This window comes from Patagioenas fasciata, chromosome 4 (genome assembly GCF_037038585.1).
Source record: "Patagioenas fasciata isolate bPatFas1 chromosome 4, bPatFas1.hap1, whole genome shotgun sequence".
Classification (NCBI taxonomy): Eukaryota; Metazoa; Chordata; class Aves; order Columbiformes; family Columbidae; genus Patagioenas; species Patagioenas fasciata.
The window spans coordinates 3,022,659-3,037,173 of record NC_092523.1 but is presented as its reverse complement, the minus strand read 5'-3'; the positions used below and the strand labels follow the sequence as shown (position 1 = coordinate 3,037,173).

The window sequence follows — 14,515 nt, the reverse complement described above, 5'->3', positions numbered from 1 at the left end:
ATGCAGGTGGCCGACCTCGATCTGACGGTCCATCCTTGCCTCTGACTCTATGAACCGTATCCCATAAATGCCCCACAAAACCGATTCCCGCGGTCCCATCTGTTCCCTTTTCACCTTCCCGCACAACCCCCCTGCCCTGGCAGCCCAGACTTCACAACGCTGAGCAAAGGCTGTTTGTTGCAGGTCTGCTCCCAGCTGTTTATTCCTCCTTCTCCTCTGGAAAACCATGCCCTGGTGATACTCCTCTTGATGGAATCATGCCGATTTAAACAAGCAAGGAGCGAGCGTTCTTCCTTCCAAGTTTCTTTTGCTCATAAAATTGGTTTAATCCTTTGTTAAGCCCCATAATATGTAGGTATCTGCGGCTGTGCTGCAGTTAAGTAGCATGAAACTATTAATCTTGCTTTAGTGGTCAGAGGTGTTGACTCGTCATTTCTTTTCAAGCCCCAAATATCGCTCCGAGGTGGTTTGAGCTGCTTGAAAGGAGGATGGGGGGGTTTGGACTGGGTGATTTCTTCCAACTTAATGTTTTTTTCTGTGATTCCATGTTTCTGCTTGTTCCATCCGTAAGACAACACATCCCTGTATTTTGTATGTGACCCGTACATAATCGTGCATCCTCCTCTTTCAGGTATTTCCGACTTTCTAGTGCTGTTCATGCAACCTCTAGCAAAAAATACCATCTCCAACGTTGTTATTATCCCGGGCTTTATTATCCCAATTATCCTCTGCACAACCATTCTGCAGCAGGGTGCAAGAGGCATTTGGAAAACCGGTTTCCATTTAAAATCAGTGAGTCCTTACTGGTTTGGCCTGTCATGATAGGAGGAAGCAAAACGTGTTGATGTAATCTAGAAACCAAGTTCCTTCTGTGCTGTTTCAACAGGGCACGCACAAGCCCACGGGGAAGTTTCACTCGTTAAGCTGCAGGCACCAGTTTAACTACAGGTCCAGCCACTCCCACGGAAGCCAACTGGACCATTCACCCTCTTAATTACAAGTCCAGGTGTAAAAGTTTGAGTAAAGCGTAGCTTAATAAACTTGGTTTAAATGCTAGGCTCCAGATCCCAGAGGACCTACGTTTGCTGAAACCAAATTAGCCTGAGGTGGCTGAACAACATCTGTTCTGCAAACGCAGTCCCCAGCCCATTATTAAGTTGATTTAGACCAGCTTAATTTCACCCAGGGAAGCCAGCAGCCTAGCCCATGTCATACTTAGCACTGAATGCCACAGCCCCAGTTCTCTTTTTGCTTATACGATGAATAAAAGAGCAGCTCTCGCGTAGCTGGTGGTGTTAAACCGGTGTGGAACAGGAGCTGCCTTCAGGTGGGCTCTCCCAAAGCTGAGCAGGTAATGCTTCAAAACCTGGAGCCTTGCTGGTGCCGGAGTGCTGTGCAGTTTGCAAAGCAGCTCAAGGATGAGACCTATAGAATCATAGATTAGAATATTAGAATCATTTTGGTAGGAAGAGACCCTCAAGATCACTGAGTCCAACTGTTAACCGACCCCTGGCACTGCCCCGTGTCCCCGAGAACCTCATGTCCGTCTGTCCAGCCCTCCAGGGATGGTGACTCCAGCACTGCCCTGGGCAGCCTGTTCCAATGCCCCACAGCCCTTTGGGGAAGAAATTGTTCCCAGATCCAACCTCAGCCTCCCCTGGTGCAACTTGAGGCCGTTTGCTCTCATTCTGTATCACTTGCTGCTAAGAAGAGACCAACACCCTCCATGCTACAACCTCCTTTCAGATAGTTTTAACTGTGAAACCCAAGACAACATAATTTAATGCAGAATTTAACTCCATTCCTCAGCCATGAAAACATAGTGAAGTTCTGTTACGGCAGCCTGCAGTGTAAATCTGGCTGAGAGTGTGCAAGCTGCAAAAGGACGGAAAATAAACTTCAGGGTCATTACTACTAAAGGTGTAGTATTATAAATAAATATATAATGAAGGTTGGAGATTAAAGGTGGTGCTGATGTAGAAGAAAGCCCAGCACTCATCTGTTTCTTTTCATATAAAAGTCAGGATGAGGGCACTTGCTCTTTCAGAGACTTTATTTATTTAATGGTTTCTTTTTTCTCCATCATATAATAATTCCTACCAGCCCCGCATGAGAACTAATGGAGAGCTTGTGCATCAGCAACCCTGCATGGCACAGAAATGTCACCAGACCGAGCACGACGGAGACGTGGAGCCCTGGGGATTGTTTTTGTCGGGAATACGGGGGAGGCAGCTGTGGAAAGGGCTTTGCACCGGCTGGCTCTTGAGCGGGGTGTTTTCACATACAGTCACACCAGGCCTTCAGCAGGAATGACTCTCCTGAGAGCTACTAACGAATGTGCTGGCTCGTTAGCCTCAGCCAAGGGCCAGGTGCCTAAACAAGCCCAGCCAGCCCTGCTGTGTCCCCTGGGGAGCCCCAGCACAGAGATGTGAGAGTGCAAGAGGTGTAAACCTGAGCTGTGATTTTTTACAGGGGGTCACCAAAACAGCACTGAAGTCCAAGGTGGGTGCCTCCTGCAGCTGCTGCTCCCTGGTCATAGCCAGAGAAGGTGGTTAAAGCTTCAAGCCGCTGAGCAAATGGAGATAAGCATCTTTTCCCAGATGGTGAATAACCTACAGTCATTTTTCCCAAGAGCTAGAAGGGGTCGGTTTGGTGTGTGAGCCAGAGGAAGAGGGAGAACTGGTAGAAGAGCTAAGAGACCTAAATAAAGCCAACCAGTCTCTACAGGTACGTTTATACTTCAATACATAGTTAATTGCTGCCTGTTGGAATTGCACCCAGCAGAGGTTGGGCAGAGCACCGGGTTTGTCTGTGCAGCATCTGCATCCCTGGAGCGGTGCCTGACCTCCCCGTAATCCCTGTGCGGGTGACCCTGGTTCCTGGGTGGTGAAAGCCGTCACAGGGACAGTGGTGCCAGGGGCTGATTAGGGAAGGTGTTTCCAGCCCAGGTACATGAGTCAGCCACAGCCAGGCTGCACGTCAAGGGCAGAAATTGCGTTTCCTTGTAGCAGCGTCGACGAGGGTTGGGCAGCACCGCTCAACTCACTCCAGAAAGGGCAAAAGCGAGGAAACAATGTGCGAATGAGCTGGGGGAGAGGAGATGTTGGGGAGGCACCAAAGCAAGAGCATCTCCCCGCCTTGCTCCCTCCTCTTCCTCACCAATCTGCGGGAGGCAAGACCTTTTTACAGGGCCTGTTGTGACAGGACAAGCGGTGATGGTTTTAAATTAAAGGAAGGAGATTCAGGCTGGACATGAGGAAGGAATTGTTGGCCCTGAGGGTGGTGAGAGCCTGGCCCAGGTTGGGCAGAGAGGTGGTGGATGAACCATCCCTGGAGACATCCCAGGCCAGGCTGGACGGGGCTCTGAGCAACCTGAGCTGGTGAAGATGTCCCTGGGGGACCTGGGAAGGTCCCTCCAGCCCAAACTATTCTATGATTCTATGGTTCTATGACCTCCTCAGACACATCCAGCACTGTCTGCCACCCTTGGGACAGTGTTTCTAGCAGGATCAGAGACCGCTTCTCGTCACAGGACTACCAAGACTTCGCTTTACCAAACCACCCTGGTCACCAGCTGCTCCCCCAGCCCCAACATCAGTGGAAAGGGTCACCAAGGTCCGGAACAGCAAAGATGCTTCCCTGCCAGAAACACGAAGCATCTGGCGCGGCCCTTAAGAATATGCAGCCTGTCTTTGCCATTTTGTTCAGGTTTTTTGTTTCGAGCGTACAAAACCTTCTCGCCTCCCTTTCTTCCTCCCCAGAATACCTCGCATAATCGCGGCAGCTCCTCGCTTTTCAGCCCTGCCCTCCATCCGAACGTGTTGAGGGTCGTATTGTACCCGGCTTCATCGGGATCTCTCAGTGCCTTTCGTTATCCCCTCGCTGGGCTCGGTTTCAGCAGGACCGAGGGAAGACAGAGGTATTTTTATAGCATGAAGCTCTCCCCAGACTGCATCTAACTTGCTATTGTTGGTCAATGATCTTTCAATTACTCGCTACACTCCGTGTTTTGCTCTGTTCTTGCAAAAGGGCTGATGTATTCAACACACTCTTTGCAAAGAGCAGGCTGCAATGGGCGATGAGTCGACGCAGAAGGGTTGCTCGCAAACAAAGCCTTTATTTTTATAAATATCAGAGTTTAAAAGTGCAGTTGGCTTCTTCTTTTCCCTGCAGCAAATTCACCTTTCAAAAAATGTCACAGAAGGCATGCTAAAGTGATTTTTCTGTTCCCAATAAGCACAAGTTACTTTCTATTGATTCTTTTTTCCTCTTTATTCTTTATATAATACTCTGAATTTTCGATATGAAGCTAAAGGTTATCTCAAAATATGCCAGGATTTCAGAGGAGTGGCTTTACAGAGATTATGGCTCTGGGCTGGGAGCCACGCTTTCCAGGTTTGGACCGAACTTTAGTCTCGGGTCTATACAGCATATTGATTTTTTTCCCAAACAAACTCTCTGTTTTCATAGTGACCCGACTTGAGGCAATCAGACGCTGGTCTTCAGAGCCTGCGCATCTCCACGCTAAAATCAGAGATATATGGGTCACATCTTGCCATAAAGCTCTTCCAAGACGTGACTTGAAAAGAGAAAATCTATAAGAAAAGCAGATATGCTGTAAGTTACTCGGCCGCCGCGATGCTTTTTGCTGAACCTGGATGGACCCGGCAGCCTTTGTGGTGCTAGAGAGTTGTACAGTGTGAGATAACGTTTCTTTTGAATTAGATATAAAGTCAAGGTCTGAACATTTGTAATCACTCGAGCTCTTACAGGGCTCTGTGCAGAGACTGGTGGTATAAGCCAGGCCTATGTGGGGTTGTTACCGTCTCACTAACCACCATTTCCACAAATACCTTTGAAAGGGTGTAAGGTTCTTCATTTTCTCTCCTGATTTTCCAATGAAGTTTAATTATTGGTTTTCCCCTACCCTAAAAATGAAGGATCTAAAGCAACCAAGGAGATGTATTTTTCAGCTATTCATCATTCCCATGCCTGCAAATCTATCTGAGCTTTGCTCCCGGCAGCACTTTAGTTACTATATTTCATCCCTTATTAAGCATATTTTTGAAAGACCTTTGGTCATTACGTCTACATCTAAACGAAGGAAAAAAAGAGGTCGAACTAGACCTCCAGCAAACGCTGAGTTTATGCTCAAATGTGCTTAATAATTGGATGTGTGTTGTCAAACATGCTCACGGCAGGATTTCCAGGTGCGTGGGTGGAAAATAGAGGGTTTCTGTGCTCACTCCTGCTGTTCTGACACTTGGATCAGCCGGGGAGCTTTGGTGGGAAAGCTCCTTATTTGCGGGAGAGAAGGAGGAATTGTGCCGGTGTGAGGTCTGGGATGTGATCACAGAAACCAAAGGAAAACAGGGGTGGGTTGTTTGCAGGGAGTCTGAATTCTGCAGAGGGAAAAATAATACAAAAATTGAAGCAAGCCCTTCAAATGACCCAGAGAGTGTTTGGAAGGAAGATCACGTGGTGGTTAAGTGTAGGGTTGGCTCACACACCTTCCCAGACAGTGACCGAGCATCTCATGTGAATACATCTTGTTCCGGGCTCAATCCTGCTCTCACTCAGACTTCAGAGGTGAAGCACCACGGGCAAAGAGGCTTTGGGGAAAATGTTTCTTTTGTTTTGAGTTATTCCAGTTGCTTGGCCTGAAGTTGCATTTAATGAGAAAGACTTTAGTGCTGGGCGTGAGCTGCTTTTTGCCGTAGCAGGAATTTCTTTCTTGCTGTTTCCTTCGGCCTGGGAAGGTGAGGAATTTGTGGTGGGGTGGGAGGGGTGATCTCAGTGCTGGATGGTGGGACATCCTTTCCCTTTCTCCCGCTGTTCGTAGAGCAAGGAGGATGTTTTGGATGGGCAGAGAGGACAAGTGTGATGGGAGCGGCTGAGGGACCTGGGGGGTTCAGCTGGAGAACAGGAGCAGAGGGGAGACCTTCTGATCTCTGAACTGCCTGAAAGGAGCTTGGAGCCAGGGGGGTCGGGCTCTGCTCCCCAGGAACAAGCGCCAGGAGCAGAGGAAACGGCCTCAAGTTGCGCCAGGGGAGGTTGAGGTTGGATATGGGGAACAATTTCTTCCCCAAAGGGCTGTGGGGCATTGGAACAGGCTGCTCAGGGCAGTGCTGGAGTCACCATCCCTGGAGGGGTTTAAATATATATAGATGAGGTTCTTGGGGAGGTGGGTTAGTGCCAGAATTAGGTTATAGTTGGACTCCATGATCTTGAGGGGCTTTTCCAACCAAACTGATTCTATGATCTATGACCCGCTGCCAGAGCCAGACTGCTCCATGTCATCTGGATATGGGCAGGGCAGCTGCAAGGACCTTCAAGAGAAGGGACAGGGCTGGGAGACGCCGAGGGTTTGGGAATGTGGGCAGAGGTTGCAATGGGTGGAAACAGCAGGTCGGGCGAGGAACAGAAAAACTGGCGACGCTGGGTTGTGAGCTAATTGGAAATAGCCGGTTCCAGGCCCTTGGGAAGGGAGTTATTTCTGGAGTTTAGGGTTTCTGTGAAGCAGCTCAGGCTCAACGGAAGGAAAGCATCATGTAGAATGCAGCGTTATGGTTACGGCTTCGTGTGATTTTTGACCTCAGATCACCATGACTTGATCCATTTTGAGTCGCGCAGATAAACAGGCCAAGCGAGCAGCTTCCCAGGGCAGCCCCACTGTTTACACATCCGTGATATCCAGCTCAGCCGTGACTCAGCCATCAGCAATGATGTCCTGACCTTATTAATATCAATGGGAGCCTTCTTAACGAGGACATAATTTCACCCCAGAGGCCAATTCATTAATTAGCATCTCCGGCTAGCCTGTCATTGGGCAGATGAAGAGAGTAGCAACTCGACTTATATACCGAGTAAATATGTGCTGAGCAAAATACATTCAATTGCATGTACAACGGCAACACGCGGGCTGAGAAAAGCGAAAAGAGGCGAGTGCAGCTCATCACTCCAAACATAACTCAGTGCTGGTGGCACTTGCTCATCGTAGGCTCTTGTCTAAAATCAATACCCAAGGAAATTCTTGCTTAATAATTAATTGTTGGTTTCACGTGCTGCATGAAATAGTGAGAGAGTCACTAAGTGCTCGTCTGATGATGATACCAGGGTCTCTCCTGTCCCTCCATGCAACACCCTCACTATGTGTGGTTTGCGAAAACACCATTGTCCTGCTGTGCCTGTTGCCAGGAAAGGGTGTTTTAATCATTCTAGTACGTCTATTATGAAATATTTCTGTTTTCCGTAATAAAAATAGCCTGGCCTGCACTCTGGGCTAACCTAACTAACTCTTCCTGTTCCAAACTGTGTTTTAAAAGCTGCTTGCTAATAAAAAAAAGAAGCATTTTCGAACATTCTTTGCATGTTAAAATTGAACGGATCAAACTTAATCTAACAATAATGATCTCCCACAGTTAATGTTTCATGCAGACAGCGACAGGGCACAGTGTGATCACTCAGAAGGTCAGGAAAGGATTTCGTTCTGCTGTGCATCGTTCACAGATGTTAATCGAGATCGGCCACTGGAGCTGATGATGAACCGAACTCCCATTTGCTGGATGATCTTTAACTCTTCATTTAAGAGAGATGAAGTTTGCTTGATAAAAAACAACCACCAACCGCCGCATGGATCTGATTATTTTAGTCATTTGGTAGAAAACCTTTCAGTTTTAAGGAACTACTATGGGAAAAAAGAGTGGGGGGAGATATAAGGAGAGATGGCACCTTGTGTTTTTCCACTTGCTTGGAAAAAACTATAAAAATGTTGAGCACACAAGCTGTTCCTCAAGTTGACACCAATGCTGAGAAGTTCAGCTGAAGACCAGGATGGGAACAATTTCTCCTAGTTCATAATCAATGTTTTTAATTTCAAGCTCTTGTGCAACGACGAGCTATGTTTGGCCAGAAAGAGGGGGAGCCGGTGTTGTGAAATAGAAGTATTGTCGCCTCTGATAACTGCAAGTGAATACAAACAGTTGTGGGGACAGAGAGAGCAGAGGATGGAGGTGATATCTGGCAGCAGATGCCAACCCCAGGCCTGAGCTGGCAATATCTAATTAACACATGTGGCACAGAAAACAGAGACGTTTCTGCTGGATCAGCCCAGAGCGGCGTTTTTAAACTGAACCCACAATTCCATTATCTTTCCTGGGGCCTGAAGCAGAAAATACATGAAAAATGGCTTTGTTAGAGGGAAGCTTGGCTGACAAGAAGGCATAAACTGGTCTTTAGGCTGTTTTCTTGCCTATATCTGCTCGACACCCTCCATTGTCCTGGTAACTCACTGAGGCTTCCACCAAAGAAGCTCCTTCAGCTCAGACAGGTCACTCATATTTTGATTTCTAAATACAACTGAACTATTTAAATACAATTAGTTGGCCTTTTCCATCTAGTCTGTCATCTGTCTTTGCAGACCTAACCCCAGTCACTCTCTTCTATAGGGAAAAATGCGAATAGTGTATTTTTTTTGCCTTTCATTAAAAAATATATCTATTTATCACCTGTTGACATCTTTCTGCGTTTGGAACAAGGTATTAAATAAACTACTCGAGCAACTCCAGGCACAATGAAACAGGTTAACGGAGACAGACCGAGGGCGACATTTACACAAGAACTTCGCCATTGTCAACTTTCTCGCTCCTTCACTGAAAATGGAAGGTCTGATACTTTTGAAAAGCATCAGCGTTTCAGCTCCACCTTTCCTGCCACAAATGGCATCCTTGCTAGTGTGTTAAGAAGAGAGTTTGCTGCTTTGCCCATGAACTCAGGAGAGGAACAGAGATTTAACTGCTTTACTTCTTCCTCCCTCAGCCCTTTGCTGTTATGAATTAAGGCCTAGAAATTCTCAAGCAACCAAACTGCTGCTTGAAAAACCCCAAAATGTAACCTGAGCATGAATAATTCAGCTTTAATTGTTCATGCTTCCAGCTGCAAAATCGAAGAATGGTTTCGGCTGGCAAAGACCTTTGAGATCATCAAATCCAACTTTTAACTGAACAGTGCATGGCTTCCCACTGCCAGAATCTCTGCAGGAAACCAAACCTGGCCATCAGAGATGGACAACAGAAGTGATCTGAGGCTGGAACAGCTCTGCTGTGGGACAGGCTGAGAGAGTTGGGGTGTTCAGATGGAGAAGAGAAGCTCTGGGGAGACCTTAGTGCGGCCTTTCTGGACTTAAAAGGGTTGATAAGAAAGATGGGGACAGACTTTTGAGCAGGGCCTGTTGTGATAGGACAAGGAGTGATGGTTTTAAACTACAGGAGGGAGACTCAAGCTGGACATGAGGAAGAAATTGTTGGCCCTGAGGGTGGTGAGAGCCTGGCCCAGGTTGGGCAGAGAGGTGGTGGATGAACCATCCCTGGAGACATCCCAGGCCAGGCTGGACGGGGCTCTGAGCAACCTGAGCTGGTGAAGATGTCCCTGCTCATGGCAGGGGTGGCACTGGGGGAGCTGGGAAGGTCCCTTCAACCCAAACTATTTGATGAGTCTGTGATTCTGAAAGTTTGGGGTCCCCCTCTGTACAGGGCAGTTGCTGCCTCAGCCGTGTGTGGGATCACCCATGGGGGTGACACCTCTCCTCACCAACACCCCCGGCCTGAGGAGCTGGTGGTGTGTGCACAGTGCCCCATGGTCATGGGTGGAAGATCCTGCAGCAAATGAAGCAAAAGGAGTGGCCGGGGGACCTGAGAGGTTCAGCTGGAGAACGAGAGCTGAGGGGAGACCTTCTGATCTCTGAACTGCCTGAAAGGAGCTTGGAGCCAGGGGGGTCGGGCTCTGCTCCCCAGGAACAAGCACCAGGAGCAGAGGAAACAGCCTCAAGTTGCACCAGGGGAGGTTGAGGTTGGATTTAGGAACAATTTCTTCCCCAAAGGGCTGTGGGGCATTGGAACAGGCTGCCCAGGGCAGTGCTGGAGTCACCATCCCTGGAGGGTTGGACAGACGGACATGAGGTTCTCAGGACATGGGGCAGTGCCAGGGGTGGGTTATGGTTGGACTGGATGATCTTGAGGGACTTTTCCAATCAAAATGATTCTGTGATTCCAACACCAATAATTTAAAAACTAAAACAAAACTCGGGGGATTTTTCTTTTCCTCTTTTCACTCTCCTTCACCTTCGAGGCCTCGCACATGCCTCAGTGTCACCTGATCCCCACATCTGCCTCAAGGGCCGGGTTTTGGGGGCAGCACCCCTGTAGGGGCGTCACCCCCCCGGGCGCCCTGTGCCCGGTGACCCCGGAGCGCGGGACCCGCCGGAGTCCGCCACGCTCTGTGCTCCGCAGGGCCAGACGTGCCCGGCGCGCGGCCGCTCTGTCCGCCCCACTCTCTGGCAGAAGGCGGGGCGCAGGCGGGGGAACCCCGCTGCTATTGGTTGCCTGCGGGTGACGTCACCCACCGCGGCACCTCCTCCGCGCCTCTCCCGCCTCCGTCGGCCGCCCCTCCCTCCTCCCCGCACCTCCCGGCCACCGTAGCGGGAGCGGCGGGTCCCCCCCCTGCCGGCCACCGTCCCGGGAGGCGCCGCGGCGGATGGTCCGCGTTGTCCCGCCGCCCCCCCCCGCCCGCTCCTCCCGGAGTCGGCGGCGTCGTCGGCGGCAGATGGCGCGGGAGCGCACGGCGTGGCGGGGCCCGGGCTGGCGGGGCGGGAGGCCGCCGCCGCGGCGGTTGCTGTTGGCGCTGCTGCTGTTGTTAATGCCGGCGGTGCCGGGGTTCGGGCCCGCCGCCGCCGCCGCTGAGGAGGCGGTGAAGGAATGCGACAAGCCGTGCGCCAACGGCGGGCGGTGCCAGCCGGCCAGCGGGCAGTGCGAGTGCCAGCCCGGCTGGGTGGGCGACCAGTGCCAGCACTGCGGGGGCCGCTTCAGGTGAGTCCCCGAACGGGCCGTGTCACTCGGTTAGGGACAATATGGCCGTGGGTGCGAGGGGCAGGTGCGGGGGGCGGTAGCGGGTGTGGGGGCACCGGCGGTGGGAGGAACTGGGGGTGTGTGTGGGGGACACAGCGGGGTGGCCTTGGGTCGGGCTGCACAAGGGGACGCTGGGGTCTGTGGAGGTTTGGGGTTCAGGGGGCGTTTGGGGCATCCAAAGGAGTGAGAACCCCGGGGGCTGAGGCTGCCCAGGGTGACAATAGGTATAAGATTTGGGTAGGAGCGTGTGGAGGAGGTTTGGGGTTCAGGGGGCGTTTGGGGCTTCCAAAAGGGTGGGAGCCCCGGGGGCTGAGGGTGCCCAGGGTGGCAATAAGGTGATGGTAGGTATAAGGTTTGGGTAGGAGCGTGTGGAGGTGACAAGGGGTATTTGGGTGACCCCAGCTGAGTTTATGTGGGGTCAGGTCTGAAGACAACAGAGGTGGGGGTGTGAGGGACTGTGTGGGGGCTGAGAGGGGAGACAACAGAGAATTGGGGGTGGAGGGGAGGTCTGGGGACATGTGGCTGCGAAGGGACAGGTGACAAGAGGTGACACACAGCCAGGTCTGTGGGTGTAGGTGGCCAGGGCTGCGTGGAGGAGATTTGGGAGCAGCGGGGTGTGGGTATGGGGTGCCCTACTGAGTGGGTTCGGGAGGTACAGGGTGTTTGTGCCGCAGAGAGATGCCACGAAGGGGACAGAATTTGGGGTGTCGGTTGCTTGGGTTGCACAGGGGTGATGGGGTGCGAGTCGAAGGGGCTGTGGCTGTGCTGGAGCAGGGACGTGGGTGCAATAGACTGAACCTGTGGTGTGAACACGAGTAACTGGGTTTATATTGTAGGGAGAAGGTTAAGCTGGTAAGGGGACATATTTGGGGCAGCAGAGGGAGGTTTGGGGACTGTGTAAGTAGTAGGATGGTGGGTGAATGACGGCTGGTTTTGGGTTCCTGTGGCCAGTGCCCCAGGCAGACAGGAACAGTGAAGGTTTCTGAGTGGGAGGGCACTGTGGGTGTGGGACCAGTTCCTGGGTGGGGGCAGATGTGGGAGAAACAGTGACAGCTGAGCTGGCTGGGAGCAGGATAGGTGGAGGAAATAGGGTGTTTGGGGGGGTTTAAATAAGCTTGTCTTGACAGGGGTTGGTTTTGGTGAAGGGTGAATTTGGGAGGGTATGCGGGGTGGGGGGGGAGAGAGAAGCAGCATGTGGAAGAGGGTGGTTGGCACTGTGGGAGGTTCAGCTCTTGGGGCAGAGGGGGACGGACAGAGGGAATAACAACCTGATGGAAGGAAGTGCCTGGGTTTGCTGGGAGACAAGGCCAATGCTGGGCAGGTGGAGGGGATGGAGTGGGACAGGAGGTGGTGTGATGGTCTTGCCTTGTTTTTTTTGAGAAAAAAAGGGCTTAAGGGTGGTTCTGGGCAGGGGGATGGAGATTCCTCCTCCAGCTCTGTGCTTGTCCAGACTGTGTGCTGTGTGTGGGGGGGTGAAGGGTGTCTGCATGGAAAGAAGGTGATTTTTGGGCTGTGTGACACTGGAAAGCACGTTGCCTGCTGCGCTGAGGCCAGTTCAGTCCATGACGGGATGCTGTGCTGGGTTGTGTGTCTCAGGTCTATCCCATAGGATGCAAAACTGGAAATCTTAATGGCAGTAGGCTGGAAACACGCCCTGGCTTCTCTCTAAACTTACATTTTCGGTGGAGGGGGTTTCTCTAAGATGGTTACCTGCCTTGGTTTCATCAGCGTGTGTGTCTGCGTGCATTTGGTGAATTCCCCGGGCAGAACTGATTCTTGGAAAAGAAAGTGATGAAAAAAGGGGTGATTATTCTAGGCAGGGCTTGCGTTCTCAGGGAGCTCCTTGTGGAAAGTACCAAACACCCTTTGACGATGCTCCCTGTAGATTTACAAGTGGAGCTGCCCATGTGAGCCGAACTCGTGGAGGACGAACACTTTGTGTGCTTTAGGAGCTGAAGTTTCCAACGTTTATTTCTTATTTATTTTGACAATCTGTTGATGGGGATGTGATGCAGCTAATTTGAAAGGGGTTTTGTGTGGAAATGATGCCGGGCTGGGCAAGCTCTGGAAATCAAAAGCTTCTTTTTTTTACATGTTTTTTGCCACTGTTACGATAAGAATTTGCTTCTCCTCGAGAAAGAGTCTTGTGAAGTAGACACGTACTTGTTACTGTCCTTGAGTAGTTTAGGATATTGGTGATATGAAGGGGGCTGGATTTGATTAAAGGCAGAGTTTATTTTGAATGGCAAAACTGGTTCTGCTGAGTGAAGAAAAAAAAACCTGATGGATATATAACCATATGGATATATAACCATATATATGGGTATATATTGTAACTTCATCTGGGTGTTCCTGCTCCGGCAGGGGGATTGCACTGGATGAGCTTTTGAGGTCCTTTCTAACCCCTGACATTCTGGGATTCTGTGATATATCCACTACTAATGACCTTTATTTTTTTAGCCTCTTATCTGTTCTTGTTTCTTTTTCACATATAACTCCGGTCTAAAATTTCGACTGAAAATATAACGCGTGTTTTTTTTCCCTCTCTATGTGTTTTGTTTAGCTCTTTGCTTATTTATTTCCCAGTGAGTTGCAGTTTCTAGTAACGTTTGTAAACTTGGAGCGCTGAGAAAAGTACAAACAAGTGGTTTGAGCAATATTTACAGCTTTGCCATCCCAACTTTCACATGCCTGGCGTTTACCTTGTCTCCTGTCAGAAATGACATCGCAGGGTACGGTATTTCGCTTTAAAAGGCTCAACGTGTTATTATGTAGGTACAAATAGGAAGTAGGAGGGCAGGTGAATATTATTTTCTAAGTGTGGTCTATTCCACAGACTTATCTGCTTGGCTGAGGGCTGTAATTACGTTCAGCGTGTTCGTCTTCCTGTCCTTATCTAGATGTAAATGATGACTGTATCTGTGGCCGGGGCTTTTCTGTTCACGTTGAGCGTGATACAACTTGTGCTTCGCTGACCTACTAATCCTTCACATTGAAGAACGAAAATCGTGGCTTCGTGTTCGCACATATTCTGCTTGCCTTTTTCCTTGGGAAAGGCTGTTTATTTAGGTAACAAAACCGGGCTGGACCGTTTTCTCTCGTTTCACCCAAACCACGGAACGGGGGGATGATGTGTTACTGTTCTTATGCGGATGTGTGGTTTGGTTTTCTTGTTTTTTAAGGATGTTTGACGTTCTGTGACTTCTTAAAAAGAAAAAGGCAGAGCAGAAATGCCTGCGTGTGGTTTCGTTAGGTTCTGGAATCGCTTCTGCGAAAACACGGACCTCTGCGCAGATCAGTGATGCTCTTGTGAAGGTAGAATATTGAGTTATGAAGCACTTCACATGGCTTTTTTTTCCTTAAGAAGCAACCACTTCAAGATCTTAGTGTTTCTCCTTAAAGAACCGCTTTCGTGGGAAGCTGAAATAGAAAATACAGGACGTGCCTGATGCGTTTGTGTCTTCTATTTCTGTCCAACTCTCCAGTGGGTTTCTGTGCTGGCTGGAGCCTTCGGGATGCTGGAGTCTGGGCAGGAGAGAACTTGTTGGGAGAGATGAGAAATCCCCCAGTCTCACAGCTCCAGGAATACGACTGAGAGGAGATTTTCAAGCAGT

At 50.0% G+C, this 14,515-nt stretch overlaps 1 protein-coding gene across 1 annotated transcript in view; it reads left to right on the top strand.

Annotated features, from left to right (window-relative positions):
- The first annotated feature begins 10,484 nt into the window (after window positions 1–10,484).
- ATRN (attractin) overlaps window positions 10,485–14,515 on the top strand; it is a 170,323-nt gene continuing 166,292 nt past the window's right edge. Inside the window, exon 1 of the mRNA XM_065836240.2 lies at window positions 10,485–10,862. Within this exon, the coding sequence (XP_065692312.2) occupies window positions 10,531–10,862 (332 nt within the window). The 5' untranslated portion in view covers window positions 10,485–10,530. The remainder of the gene's footprint in view (window positions 10,863–14,515) is intronic.